The sequence below is a fragment of the Lissotriton vulgaris genome, chromosome 7 (genome assembly GCF_964263255.1).
Source record: "Lissotriton vulgaris chromosome 7, aLisVul1.2, whole genome shotgun sequence".
Classification (NCBI taxonomy): domain Eukaryota; kingdom Metazoa; phylum Chordata; class Amphibia; order Caudata; family Salamandridae; genus Lissotriton; species Lissotriton vulgaris.
In genome coordinates, this window is record NC_141695.1 from 1,620,099,106 (window position 1) to 1,620,114,315 (window position 15,210).

Sequence of the window (15,210 nt, forward strand, 5' to 3'; positions counted from 1 at the left end):
CGAAGATGGGGAAGAATGAGGCTAGACAGCCCAAAATAAGCTTTGACAACAAGCGTCCGCCGAAACACCCAGCACCAGAGACGGACGGCGGCGAATCGTCGTCGCAAGGGGCAACGCCGGACATAGACTTTGGGGCGCTCATTATGGAGGTGAGGTCCAGCTTAAAAAGCATTGACACTAAACTTGACGCCATGTCCTCACAGCTAGAATCTGTGAAAACTAAGGTTGATGCCCATGACACCAGGCTGGATTGCCTAGAAAACAGGCAAACTGAATGCTGCGAATTCCAACAGCAGGCCAAGCAACATATCACGTCCCTGGAGCGGGAAATAGACAATTTGCGTGCCAAGTCTGATGATTTGGAAGCGCGTTCCCGAAGATCTAATGTCCGCATTACGGGTATTCCGGAGACAACGAACACTGGCAAGATGGAGGCGTTTGTGACAGACCTATTACACGAACTATTCGACCCGAACCTATCCCCAGTCTTCACGGTCCAGAGAGCACACAGGTCGCTTGGGAAAAACCGCCGCCTGGAGCTACACCTCGTCAGATCCTTGCTAAATTACTGAACTACCAGGACAGAGACCTCATATTGAGACTGGAGAGGGAGAAGGGTAAAATTACGCATCAGGGAAACAACATTTCCTTTTATCCGGACTTTACCCCCCTGGTGCAAGCGGCCCGCAAAGAATTTTTGCCAGCTAAAAAAGTGCTGCTGCAAGCTGGTGTGCCATATTCTCTGTTATACCCTGCGAAGCTGAAGGTGATACATGACAACACTTCACACTTCTTCACTGATGCGAAATCTGCACTCAAATTCGCCAAACATCAGCAGTGCTGCAGCCAGTAGGAAGCCGCCCAGACTGGAGGACACTTCGGAACGACTTAGTGATAATGATTGACAATGCTACTACTGTGAGCTTTGGGTTACTATAGCTCTGCCTCCTTCACGCCTTAAATGGATGTTTGAGACCTACTTGTGCCCAATGCTGTTGCACCCGAACTGAACACGTGTGTGGTAAGAAACTGGTACATCCCCGGGCGCCCAGATGTGCCTACTGGTATCCTTTTGCCTATGTGACTATTGCCAATGATGGGTTTAGTCGGCCCTGGGATGGGGGCACCGCTGGGACCACGGAGATTTATACTTGAATGTAGCCACCCAGTCCAAACGGGGGTGTAAGCTGGGTACACCACGCCCCATGGGGTGTCTCCCACTGTTTTTGATGTTGGGTTTATTTCATGCCTTGCGTGCCTTTCTATGGGATATGTCACGACCTGATTGGGGGGTTGCTGAGGGTGGAGGGAGGAGGGGGGGGGGGGTTTAAAGTTGCTGAGTTTGGTTCTGATACGGTGCAATGTAATTTTCACTTTGACTTCCTATTTGCGCAAAGGATCGATGGTTACGAAATGTGCGGGACTTTTTGGCTCTGGGGGGTGGGAACGACTGGGGATGGAACTGCATTTACATCACTTCAGATATGGGGGGGATTAAGCTCTGGACCTGGAACATTAGAGGCCTTGGGGATTACAGGAAAGCCCGCTTGATGCATGGTATACTGGCCAGGCATAATGTGGACATTTGCTTTTTGCAAGAGACTCATCTTAACACGATCCCTTCACCTAGGTTAAAGAACTCCAGATGGTCGCATGTGTATTCTGCCATCTATTCTAATTATGCGAGAGGGGTGGCCATACTCATACGCAGAGGGCTGGATTGGAGGGAACACGCTCACGTACAAGATGTAGATGGGAGATATGTTTTGTTACATGGTTCTCTGCAGGGGCGACCTATCGTGCTGGCCGCCATTTACGGTCCAAATGTGGACGATCCTGACTTCTTTAGAGGTGTTTGGGCGGAAATTGCATTGCTGGACTGCCAATTGGTCGTGATAGGAGGGGATTTTAATGTTGTGCTGGATGATGACATGGATCGCAGAGGTGTGAGCAGACCTACGCATGCTAAAGCGTGTCAAGCAGTCCTAGATGTAATGGGTGAGGGAATGCTTTTGGATGTGTGGAGAGTTCGACATCCTGGTGTTAAAATGGGGACTTGTTACACGTGCCACAAAGCTGCTTGGTCCAGGTTGGACTTCTGGCTGGTGTCGCCTGAGGTTACCACGTGGGTGACGGGAGTTGATATTCAAGCTAGATCACGGTCAGACCACGCCCCTTGTATGCTAGAGTTGCGCCTCCCAGACACTATACACAGGGCATTCACATGGCGCCTCCCCCCACACGCGCTCACGGACCCTGTATTTGTAGAGGAAATAAGGGCAGACATCATTAAATATTTTGCCGAAAATGCTGGGTCAGTCTCATCGGAAGCCATCGAATGGGACGCCTTTAAGGCTGTGATCAGAGGCCAGTGCATAGCGCGAAAGGCAGGAGTGCTGCGTGCCATTCGCGACACCCTGACCAGATTGGAGGGAGAGTTGAGAGAGCTGGATACGGCCTTTAGCATGGACCCGACATTAGAGATTGCTGGAGCCCTAAAAGCCAAGCTGCTTGCCTTTAATGAGGAAGCGGAGCGCAAAGTGCGATTTCTGGGGAGGCAGGCCGAAGCACGCAGATATGGGGAGGGAGACAGACCGAGCAGGACCCTCGCCAGATTGATAGCTCCTCGTACACAGTCACACTACATCCACACCGTTCATGACAAGGAGGGGGCCCTGGCAGTTGGCCAGGAGGCTGTGTTGGGCGCCTTCACTGACTTCTACGCATCCCTCTACACCTCCAGACAACCCTTGATCCCACCCTCTTTGGAAAACTTTCTTGACTATCGCCCTAGTCTGGTTTAATAACAGCCACAGACAGTACATGGACCTACCTGTAACAGTCCAAGATATCGCTCAGGTGATTAAAAGCATGCCGGCCAATAAAGCCCCTGGCCCTGACGGTTTGACGACGTCCTTCTATAAAACCTATGTTGGTGAGCTGGCGCCGAAATTGCATTCTGTATTCGTTGAAGCCCTTGAATTGAATTCCTTGCCAGACTCCATGCGTGAAGCCTTAATAATTACACTCTTAAAACCTGACAAAGATGAGCTACTCCTTGACTCCTATAGACCCCTCTCCCTGATAAATGTAGATGCTAAAATTTACGGAAAGATAATAGCGGACAAACTACAGCCAATGTTGCCGATCATCGCACTTCCTAACCAGTCTGGGTTTATCCCTGGCCGTGCCACATCACACAACCTCAGAACTATTTTTTCCGTCCTCCATTACTTACATCCATCTGTGCAAGCTGCGGTGGTGTTCCTGGACGCCACCAAAGCATTTGACTCGTTGGAGTGGCCTTATTTGTTCAGAGTTTTGGAACGGATGGGGTTCAGTCGCAACTTCATGACCCTGATCAAACTGCTGTACACTGACCCTAGAGCTAGGGTGAGTGTGAATGGCCTTGTATCCAAACCCTTTGCTATCTCTAGAGGGACCAGACAGGGGTGTCCACTGTCCCCTCTCCTTTTTGCCATAGCAATGGAGCCGCTTGCGGCTCGGATACGGCAACACCACACTGCGAGAGGCATTGGATTCAGCTCCCGAAGCTTGCTGATCTCGCTGTACGCTGACGATGTCACCTTATACGTCATCAACCCCAAAGATAACTTGAGTCTGCTGCTCCGAGAATTTGTGAGGTTTGAAGGCTTAGCAGGAGTGTCCATAAATTGGTCTAAATCTGTTGCCTTCCCTTTGACAGCTGAGACCGTCGACCAGCACCGGACTACCCACTGCGGTGGGAGACGGACGCTGTTAAATATCTGGGAATATGGGTCAGTCGTGATGTACAAGAACTGTGGTCACTCAACTTCGGCAGAGCGGTGGACTGGCTGGAGGGTAAAATCGAGGTTTGGAACAAGCTGCCTTTGTCCCTGGTTGCAAGGATAGCCTTAGCGAAAATGGTAGTCCTCCCCAAATTTCTGTACTTGTTAGTGAATATTCCGCTGCCCATGACGGCGCATTTCCATGCGCGTGTCCGCTCGTTGCTGTTGAAATTGGTGTGGGCCGGAGGACAGGCGAGGGTCTCCTGGGACCTGCTCACGCTCCCGCAGGGGGGCCTTGGAGCTCCCGACTTGAAGCTCTACTCCCTGTGCGCGCAAGCGCAATTTCTGCACTTCTGGGCCTTCCCTGCTCCTTACCAGCCGCATGCGGCAGTGGAACTGGCCGTGGTTGCCCCGCTGCGAGTGGCACTATACGGAAAGGTCTCATGTCCTTCAAAGGAAGTTGACACCGTGGAGATGGTTCGCTGGGCCTGGTGCGGGCTGCAAAGAAGAGCGGGACTCTCCTTGCTTTACGCGCCAGCCATCCCCCTACGGGGTAACCCGATGCTGCCCTGCTTGAGCGCCAGAGGTGATATCCTCACGCTCCGAGGGAAGAGACTACACACCTTTGCTGATTTATATCCCGATGGCACCTTTGAGGAGTTGTGCGCGGGGGACGACGCCCAGCCTGAATCTTTTACAGACACGCTGCTATACCATTCCCTCAGGGAATCCTGCAAAAAGATGGGGCCCCACTTTCCGGAGGAGCAGCAGACACTGGACGCCCTCCAAAACCTGCTTTCACGACCCTCCCCCCAAAAACTGGTGTCGAGACTGTACAACTGCATGCAGGAGCAGGCCCCGCTAACGGTAGCCACGGCCAAATTGGCTTGGGCTGCTGACCTGGAAGTCCCTTTAACGGATGAAACGTGGGAGTACTGCTGTAAACAGCTCACGGCACTGTCTCCAAACTATCGGCTCCGACTCATCTACTTTAAATTTCTACACCGGTATTATCGTACGCCGCTACTGTTACACCGCATGGGCATTCGCACGGATGCATCCTGTTGGAAATGTGGAGGAGAGGATGCGTCCTTTCTCCATGTGGCATGGAGCTGCCCCAGGCTGGGGGAATACTGGTCAGAAGTCTTCACGGCCATTAATCAAATCACACATAGGAATGATACGCCATCACCACTTCTGGGCTTATTAGGCTATGTCAAGGATACTGAACCCTGCGACAGAAAGCTACATGCACTACTCCTTTATGCCAAACGGCAAATTTCACTACACTGGGGCAGGAGGGCTCTCCCCTCGTTCACAGGGTGGATTAAGGATGTGACGTATGGGCATGCACAGCTGACACATTATTGGGAGACGATGCCCACCGCTTCCAGGCCTAATGATATCTGGGAACCATTCCTACAGTGGACTAGAGAGCGTGCGGGCTCGGACACCTCTGGAAAATCGCCTGATATGGGTGTTTCGGACGATATGGGTTGACTGTGTTGGAAACGAGTTCATGTGGTTGATGCTCAGATGACTTGAGCTGGAGCAGGCCTGCCCCCGACCTAGGATACATTCTGCACCTGCCGCCCTATTGATCTAGCGCATGCTGCATTCCCTGGCCCCCTCTGACCCTATTACGATCTCACGACCCGATAGATGGCCTCGTTTTGAAGTACTCCTTCCCCCCCTACTTCTCCTCCCCCCCCCCCCCCCCTCAGTCTTCACAGAGACAGCTTGAAGCCCGCCGCGCCCCCTATCCTCAACTCTGCACGGCTCTAGTTGTCAATGATCCAGCGCAGAACTACGCAGCCCCGTGTATGTATGGGATGCTGGGTGGTCGATTCCATGAACTTGCACCGATGTTTGCTGTTCTCGTTTTCTTTTTGTTTGTTGGGAAAGGTTGGGTGAAAACAGCGCTGTTAGACGTACACTATCTATCGATAGCTGCAACGGGCCGCCTCCTGCTGCCTACTCTGGAAAAGCCCAGCTACTTCCTAGTACACTTGCTGGTCTACAGCACTGAAAAAAGTAAGATCACTTACCGTGCTGAAGTTGCACTGCTCACGCAAAAGTATTTCCTGCACTGTATATTTTTCTGGGAACATTGAGACCGACCAGGTTATGCTATCTCTAACTGTCTTAATGTACCTTGAGCAATGTGTACCATATAGCGGCCTGCCTCCGGGTTGTTGGCGTGACGCAGTGTAAACCTTCTGCCTCTTTATTGTAAAATAAATGTCTTACACCAAAAAAAAAAAGTACAGTGAACAGTCTGACAATCATGCTGTGTACAATGAAAGGCTATCAGAATTCAGTTTAATTTTTAAAAATCTTTTTTTAATACCTTGTAAACTAACTGTACAAATATTTAAAAATATATTTCAAAGTTGGGAAATCACTTTAAACCGGATTTAAAATACCAGACCGCAATGGAGGGGTGTCTGACCATCCACAAGAACTGCCTGGCCACATGCACTGCACGTCCTTGACAGCCCAACGAAAATGACAAATACAATGTAAAACACCATACGCTGTTGAAGTCAGATTCTGGTCAGGCACACGTCTCATCTCCCAGTTTAGCCCACATCTGCCCCCCAGTCTTGTATAAGCAACTTCCTGACAAACGCTACAATCCGGATTTGGTTCAGAGAGATAAGCCTACTACTAAGACTGAAACAAAAAGATGGCATAGTGAAAGAAAGGTGCACGAGACTTTAGTTGGAAAAACATACTCCAGTTTTCAGAAAATAGCCTGTGTTTAAGGAAAAGAACTTAATAAATTGGTCTTGCGGTAGTTATAGAATGGGGCACAAGAACAACGTTACTAGTGAGGTACTGGCACTCTGTTCTGTTTAAGATGACTAAGAAACATTTACCACCTGGAACAGTGACCTTGCCATTTGCCTACAAAAACCAGAGAATAGTGAACACCATTTTATTAGTGCAGACTGAGATATAACATGGGTTGGAGGACTAAACGATTGCACCTTATTCAATCTAGGATGCGGGAGAAGGCGCAGGGGGAAGAGGATGTTCAGGTATTCACAGATTGTTGCCCTTAAGGAAACTTTAGAAAAGTAAAATTTAAACTACTTTAAATTGCCATCATCCAAATATATTTTACAGAAAAGAGAAAAAAAACGCGTATTAGCTGCAAAAAATGGGCACTCCGGCTACACAAAAGACTCTCCTCAACCCCTATGTTTACAAGCATCGGAAAAAAACGTTATTGCCTTTGTGACTTATTGGCTTGGTCAATCGTTTTTAGACTCTGCACAGCATCCCCAATGCTGTATAGCAAGGCAAAAGTTTTAAAAGGTGAAGTCTTTCATCCGAGCACTGCATAATTTTTCTAGGTGTGCACACCATGCATGTGCTCACAAAATGACACAGGAGCTTATCTTTTTAGTTACCAACAGAGTTGGATCGGTAGTAACTAAAAAGAAAACTTGCTAAGTATTTTGGGGGGTGGGGGAAGCAACACTGGGGTTGGGAAACTGCATAGAGGGTATAGGGAGCTATAGGGGCAGAGGGAAGTACTCTTGCTCAGAGAGCAACAGTGCAGGAGCAGAGAATTACACAAGACAGACAGCTTGGAGGGGGGGGGGTGATTGTATTACATTTATATAATGATTACTACCATGGACGAGGCGTCAAATCGTTATTTCAGAGAGTAGCACGCTACTCCGGACTTGTAAAGTATTAGTATAGTGAAAATATGAAAGTAATTTGAGTGGTGAATGTGTTATTCAGTTATTTGAATTGAGGAGTAGAGGGATAGAAGAGGTTTGCATTTATATAGTGCTTGCTACCCCTGATGGGATGTTGAAGTTTATTTTCGGCGAGTAGCACGCTAATCTGGAACCCATAAATGATTAGTGGTTTATTAGTATAGTGAAACATGAAATTAAATTGAGTGGTGTGTATGTTAGTCTGTTATTTGGATTGAAAAGGACAGGGGAGGGATAGAAGGATTTAGAATTATTAGTTTTGGAGCCAATAGCAATAGGAGGCGGCTTGGGATGAGTAAAAATTAGGTGGAAGAGTTTAGAAAGGCTTGCTTGGGATATCTGAATAGTAAAGAGGTAGGATATGATGCAAGGAGGGGTAGAGTAGGGAAGAGTCCAAAACAGGTTATTTTGGGGGATCATAGTAGTAGTATAGGGTGAATGAGTGAGTGCATGGATCATATATAACCATAAGAAAACCTTTGGGAAGGAAGTGGGGGGGAGCTTTCACAAGTTTTCCATCAAACAAGATTTGTTAAACTAGCTCCAACTAGGACAAACTCTAGTCGAAAAAACTACCAGAAACATATATTGCTTTTTCGACAGTGTTTCAAATTATACCACCCCAACAGCAATATGTTCTTTAAAATGAGAATCTGAAATCTGGAAAAACCCTTCATCTCATAATACCCAAAACTCCATCCTGTTCTCAATCATTTACAATCTCCACATGCAACCCATCAATATGCTGATGGTCAATTCGAGCTGAGCATCTCAACTGCTCTGGACACTTAGGAACTTAACATAATTCAGAACTGAGTGTGCTCACAAAACTTAATCCAACAAAGAAGTCTTCATTTCACTGATAACACCAAAATTCATGTACAGGCCGACAAATCCCAAAGGTTTTACCCCCCCCCCTCCAACAAAAATAAATAAATCATTTGAAAGCATGCCTTTCCAATGCAATATGTACCAGGCTTACATAAGGTAATTAAGCCCCCAATATATACTTTATTTACTTTAATATTTAATTTAAATGACTTTTTAATGTGGGAACCCCCAAACTCATTTAGTTTACTCCTAATGTCGCTTTACTACTACCCACCTCTAACCCGTAAAATGACCCTTCCCTCCCTTAACCACTCCCCACCCTAAAATTTCAGTCACATTTTACCACTACCCGGTCCTAAAATGGACCCTTTAAAACTACCCCCAGCTAAACCTTACCTGCATGGTTCTTACTTGCGTGGTAAAGGCTGCTTGTTAAAGGCATTGTGTGGAAAAGCCTTCAATGTTGAAGCTTTTCTCCCTTAGATTCACTCTCCACCGACTACTACTTCAAATATATTGACAAGAAAATCAAGACAACATGGTAAAGGCTCTTCCTTAGCAAAATTAAACCAATGATCCCTGAAAAAGACTTCCAACACAAACCAAACCTTAGTCCTCTAGGGTAGCACAAAAGCAAGGTCCATTCTGAGGTCTCCCTGCACCACTTTGATTCTGTAGGTGGACACTAGTCTGAAAGGCTTGAAGTCTCACCATAAAGATTGTAGGAACCCAGGTCCTTTGGCACAGTGTTCATGTAAAAACACTGCTCCTCACTTTGTCATTCTTTAAGAACCCTCCATGTTTTGGGCGAGGGGAGTCGTGCCATGATAAAATAAACCATTCTGCAAGTCTAGGCAGGACTTGTCTTAAGAGCAGCACTTGGACGGAGACCTGAGACCCCTAACTTTTAGCATACCTTCAAACAATGGTTAAAAGATCCAAGGCACATATGCCTCCACCCAGCAGCTGTCATTCACCCTCTGACCACCCATGCATAACTTGCAAAAGCAATAACTCAGACTAACCTTGCCACAAACAAGCAGGGCAAACACAGATTGGGGAAACCATGCAAAACAGAAAAACTGAAGACATGCCTATGTTAAGAAAACACCCATTAACAGTTAACCTATCCCAACTATCAAGAAACTTATAGCAGATCAATTAAATACTTTCTTCACAGAAAGCTGCTAGTAACAGAATTCGGCCAACACTCTGCCTCAGAGTGCAACAATAGTATCCCGGCTTACCTCGATTGTCTAGCTTGGGGCTGGACTACTGACAACTAGAATAACTATACACAAAGAATTTGTGCAGATTAGGGAACAAGAGTAACCTCCAAACAAAACATCTATCAAAAATGTGAAAGATTACCAATTTCAAATATCTTATCTAGGTTTCAAGTTAGCTAGACACCAAAGATGAACTATCTATGAACAGACCGCTCCTCCATGAATAAAAATGCAAATCCAATTTAATTTCTACACATAATGGTAATTAAGATAGTCAACTACTAGACAAATCTAGTCGCTGGTTCATGGTCACAAAAGGAGACCTACCAACACATCAATCCTTGTATATGGATTTCGCACGAAGACTGTTTTTACAAGTCATTCCTGGTATGAATGATTAGTGTGAAAGCAACCCCTTATAATCAGTTTGGACAGGAAAATGACTGCAATGAAGATAGGGGTGGAGGAGGGGTAGTAAATTGGCACCCAGAAAAAAAAACTCTTCTGTAATGAAAAGTAAACCGTCAATATTAAATTTAAGTAAAAGAAACATGCTTACCGTTTTTGCCAGGTGGCAGGCTCTATCAGGAGAATTAAGAATTTCATAATAAAACACTGAAAAATTTAAAGCGAGCCCAAGTCGAATCGGATGTGTTGGCTGCATTTCCTTCTTGCTAATTTCAAAGGCCAACTGATACGCCTCCTGGGATTTGTCTACAGTTTCTACCAAAAGCAAAAAAGATATATATTACACAGATAAAACCATCGAACGCACCTAGAAACACACAAAGGCCAACTTTAAGAATGTCGTGTCAAAAATAAAAAATAAATAAAAGCTGCACAATATGAATCATGTGAGAAGGGATGTAAATGCCTGAATGATTGCTTATGTACTATATCAAGTAAATCCACATGTCCCTCAATATGATGCTATATTTTTCAGATCAACTATTTTGTACCCGTTTGAAGCCCACTAAAGCCTGAGCTATATTTCATACGGACATGCATTTTAAATGTTGACATGTCATCCTGCTTTGTAGGCGGCACATCTTGGCTACATTGTCCTGGCAAGCATAGGCTCGTACTGAAGCTGGAACACTGACATTGGTTTTAGGGCGATATTCACATCAAGCCATGAAGCCCTCTCGTATTTTCCCCACGATATGAGCCTGGCCCCCAGTTAATGGTTCCTTTATGTAGGTTCAGTTTTATCAGGTGTTCGCGCTTTCATTAGCTTGTATTGAGGGAAAACCGGTGTATACATATAGCACCAAAATGTGACAATTTAGTTAGTTACATGCTCCAACTGGTCAGCAACGCACCTTTAGTCCATTAACTAAGCAATTACATTGATTATTTCGGAGTGTTTTTTGGCTATGTTCTGCATTAAACTCACGTTAGACTTCTACGAACTATCCAGTGTGCTTTTTTTATTAAAAAAATGACAATTGAGACTAATCAAGGTGTGATCAATGTCACTTTTGTTGAGCACTACAGCATTAGGAAGCTACTTGATCTGGTGTGCAAGTCAAAATCTACTTGCAAGCATTAAAAAGCCAAAATCGTGTTGGCAAGTATTTAGATTTTAAAAAACAAGTATTGAGAAAAGGTAATTGAAGAACCAAATAGAAGCAGTCACAAAATAAAGAATATTTTTTTTAAAATACACACCACTTGAGATCTTAAAAGTGTCTAGTGCAAACTGGAATACCAATGCCTAACGAACTCGATCATAATTTAAGCACATAAATCTCCAAGTACAAAAAGAATCAAAGAACAGAGTATTGTGAAGAATAGAGGAAGCAAGCCAACTTTTAAACTTGTACAGTTTTGGCGAATTGGCGTGTTTGAACAATGTTGGAGGATATATATATATATATATATATATATATATATATATACATATATATACACACGTCCCAGCATGCAAGCCACTAAAGCATATACTGCGCATGACCCACTGGGGGTCCAGCATGCAGTGAAAATCAGTGATTGGAGCCATCTGTGTAATTGCGAGAGCTGCCCATGAAGAAGAGGTTTCATCCTCGAAACGTGTCGGCACAAACTGCTTTCCTGAAAATGCCGGTTCTTTCCTTTTAATAAAGCGTTTGCTTCAGTTGCTGCGAGTGAGTCCTTTAAGCTTTCGGGCCTTTGCATACTATATATATTTTCTCTCAAACGCACGAGTGGCAATTGAGTTAGAGGATAACAGTCTACAAGCGCTTGGAATTGCTACGTCTCACTGCAGATCTTTCTGGAGGGACAGAGAAGACTGTTCCAGAGATCCAAAGGACCAAAGCATAAATGACCGACCCAATGAACATGCTTGAAAAAGACTGATGGCCCCAGGTCCTCACTAATAAAAGCCTTGTAATTCGGGAGATTTATATGGAGCGAGTTCTCTTTGCAAATGATGTGTCAAAAGATAAAATAATGCTGCATCACTACTAGCGCTGCATGCAAGATGTTATTCCCATGCCTTAGTGTACTGGGAAACATACCTTTCTTTTTGTCGCCACTTGCCACTTCCGAAAGATACCTGTAGTAGTCCCCTTTCATTTTCAAGTAAAAGACTTTGCTCTCCGGCTGTGATGCGTTTGCAATTAGGTGTTTGTCCAACAAGCACTAAAAAAAATTAAGGTAACAAAATTGGAATTAGTGAGGAAAAACTTTGCATATTGTTCCATAAAATACAGCCAATGAGTACATGAAATAGGAAAATTCTTTGAACGTTCAAACTATTTCTGAAAGGTAAATCTTTGTGGGTTCTGCACTTGCAGATCATAACAACCCCGCACATACCAGCTAACGGTCCACTTACAGGTGAAAGGACAGCTAAACTACTACTTCGTGTTGGTTACACTTTTCGGATACAGCTTAGAGAACAATTTGTAATGTCAATTACTATGTTTTTAAATAGGTTGATTTGATGAACATAACACTCCCATTTGAGCAGCATGAAGACGGAGCACCTCAACAAACATGTCTTACTAAAGAGTGAAATAACGTGTAGGCGGCACAAATGTGAAATACTCCAGAGATTAAATATTGCAACTTTTTTATGCTGGTGTCCAACACAAGGCACATGCTTTGAACTATACACTAGCACTGCTTAAGACACAGAAGCGGCACAAACAAACAGAAGGGGATGGGAGGAGGTTTGCAATAGGTCTAACCATTGGCAATCACTCAGGGGTAGCATTCAAACTCATCGTGCTTTTTCCCACCAAACCACCTCAGATTAAACCCAGCCATATGCAAATTTGCCTTGACCCTGCTCAAATAGGAACAGTGCAGCTAGAACTGTCAAGTCAGGTGTTCTCCGAAGCAGATCATAAGCAATCCAAGAAATGCTCTCCCCACCATGGGGGGGGGGCTTTTTAATTTGATGTAGCGAGGTCCCAGCAATACAGTTAGCTGAGACCCATGTCAGGGAATACCCTTGAACGCTTAGGGCGGTACATCAAACAAAGGGTAATTGAGGATGCTTGCAATACGTCTAGCCAATGGCAATCAATCGGGGTGGCATTCCAACCCATGGTTATTTTGCCAGACAGATGTGAGTCCTATGCTCACTGGAACCATGCTACAACTGGCTGATGACCCCTTATCAGGGCAAAAACGGTCCTAGGTTGCTTGTGTTCTGGTTAAGGGTGGTGCTGTCTTGGTTCGACCTGGACTGTTGATTGGACCAGGTACAAGACTGATTGCATGAGGCTGTGCACAAACTGAGGTGAGCAATTGTCACCAGCTGAGATTAATATATTGCATTCCGTCGATCACCTTTTTTTTGTTACAGAATTGGACTGGAGCGATCAAGTGTCTCTGGAAAGTCAAGGGTCGAGCTGATAGATAGATATAGGTATAGATACACACACACATACATACATACTATACACCCATACACACAGATTGGAGTGCCCCCGATTCTTTCAGAAGTTAACCTGCTTAAGCTGTACATCAAAATAGCTTCCCAAAAGTGCTAACCAAAATGCAGCATTTCAAACTTTGCAATAACTATTTTTAAGTTTATAGAAAGTTACCAAAACATCGTTGCAAATTTCCTGCAATTCGCCTTCAATTTTATCGCGGTACTCCCTGGACATCTGCTGCTTCTTCTCATTGCCTTCGGTTTTCTGCTCAATACTGGAGATGACTCGCCAGGAGGAGCGACGAGCCCCAACTACGTTCTTATATGCGACCGAGAGCAGATTCCGTTCCTCATTGGACAGCTCCTTCCCGTGTTCAGTCACCTCCTTCATGGCAGCAGCCATGTCGTCGTACCGCTCTGCTTGCTCGGCGAGCTTAGCCTTCTGCACAAGCTCAGCTGGGTCCATATCTGCAACTATGGGGGGGGGGGAAGGAACATTAAAAGCAGTCATCACAACATTCCTTGACTTACAACGTTCAGATCAAATTATCTAATATAAATCTGAATAGATCACCCAATTAGGGGAATTGTTAATGATAAACAAGTACAAACGTATTAAAATGCCAACAAAAAAACTAGTTTCTGCACTTACCATCCTAGCTAAAAATATTTACTTTATACGTTTGGGGTGTTACACCCCACTAATAAATGCATTATCTGGTGAATAGTTGGGTATGGGTGATTTTAGTCCGGTGAGGTGTCTGTCGGATTTTACTAAAAAAAAAAAAGTTGATTTTACAATTTTTTTTTCTCTCACTTATTATTTATATCAATCTGCATTACTCTCCCTTTACGTTGCCCCTTTCTAATTTTTTTTAGCATATGCCAGCGAGATTGTGGGGAAATCTAAAGCTCCCCTCCAAAAGCGGACTGACCAAGCAACGCCCAGGTGGATAAAAGTGCACACGTAAGTTCCTGTTGGAATTCTACATGCCTCGCTAAACTTGGGCGGGTACGATATGTTCTGCCTCCAGGTATAGGAATTTCCTCCGTATCCACTACGTGTTTTCAGCAAAGATACCGGAAGTGTCCCTAGTTTTGGTTAAGATACCACCCACTACCACGCGTGCATCACATTCGACTTAGGTATTCTCCGTTGAGACTGCAGAAATTTAGAGCGAACAGCGTGAGTCCCCATACCTAAGTTTTACCCCTTATCCTTCCCCCAAGGCCAAGCTGACTGGCAGTGTCTCCATGTATGCACATAAGGGGATAGAAGAACATAATCAGGGTCACTGGGTAAAGGGATTATTAAATGTCCAAGTTGTCCATACTGACTTGACACGGTTTTAGAATGTACTTTGTGGCAAACACTCCAGCCACCTTATTGAAGCTGAAACGTGACCTTCAGCTGTCGAGCGCTATAATTAGCAAGTTAAAGAGATGTCTATGTTGCCACCTCATTATAAACGTTACCATTTCATGGACCCGGGGAACTGCTATTTTTTAATTAACAAACCCATGTGCAAATTACAGCGCTTATAAAAAGGTGCAGTTAACAGGGCACTCGCACTTTATTAACATTACAAACTTGTCGTATCTGAATTTAAGGTCAGAAGTCCTGACTTTAAGTACCTCCGAGTGAAACATGCACTTAATAGAAAAGAAATATACTGAACGGCTCTAGAGATGTGCTTGTCACGGGAAGCAGCGCAGCATAAGAGGACTTTCCTTGCAGCCAGTTTGTTCGTCACTGCCACGCAATTCCTCCA

The 15,210-nt window shown here is 45.0% G+C and overlaps 1 protein-coding gene across 1 annotated transcript in view; it reads right to left on the minus strand.

Moving 5' to 3' along the window:
• The window catches only part of YWHAB (tyrosine 3-monooxygenase/tryptophan 5-monooxygenase activation protein beta), a 40,405-nt gene that overhangs the window by 15,816 nt on the left and 9,379 nt on the right, over positions 1-15,210 (minus strand). Inside the window, exons 2-4 of the mRNA XM_086932549.1 lie at positions 13,611-13,912; positions 12,069-12,192; positions 10,127-10,290 (exon numbers count right to left, since the gene is read on the minus strand). Coding sequence (XP_086788675.1) covers positions 10,127-10,290; positions 12,069-12,192; positions 13,611-13,904 — 582 coding nt within the window. The 5' untranslated portion in view covers positions 13,905-13,912. The remainder of the gene's footprint in view (positions 1-10,126; positions 10,291-12,068; positions 12,193-13,610; positions 13,913-15,210) is intronic.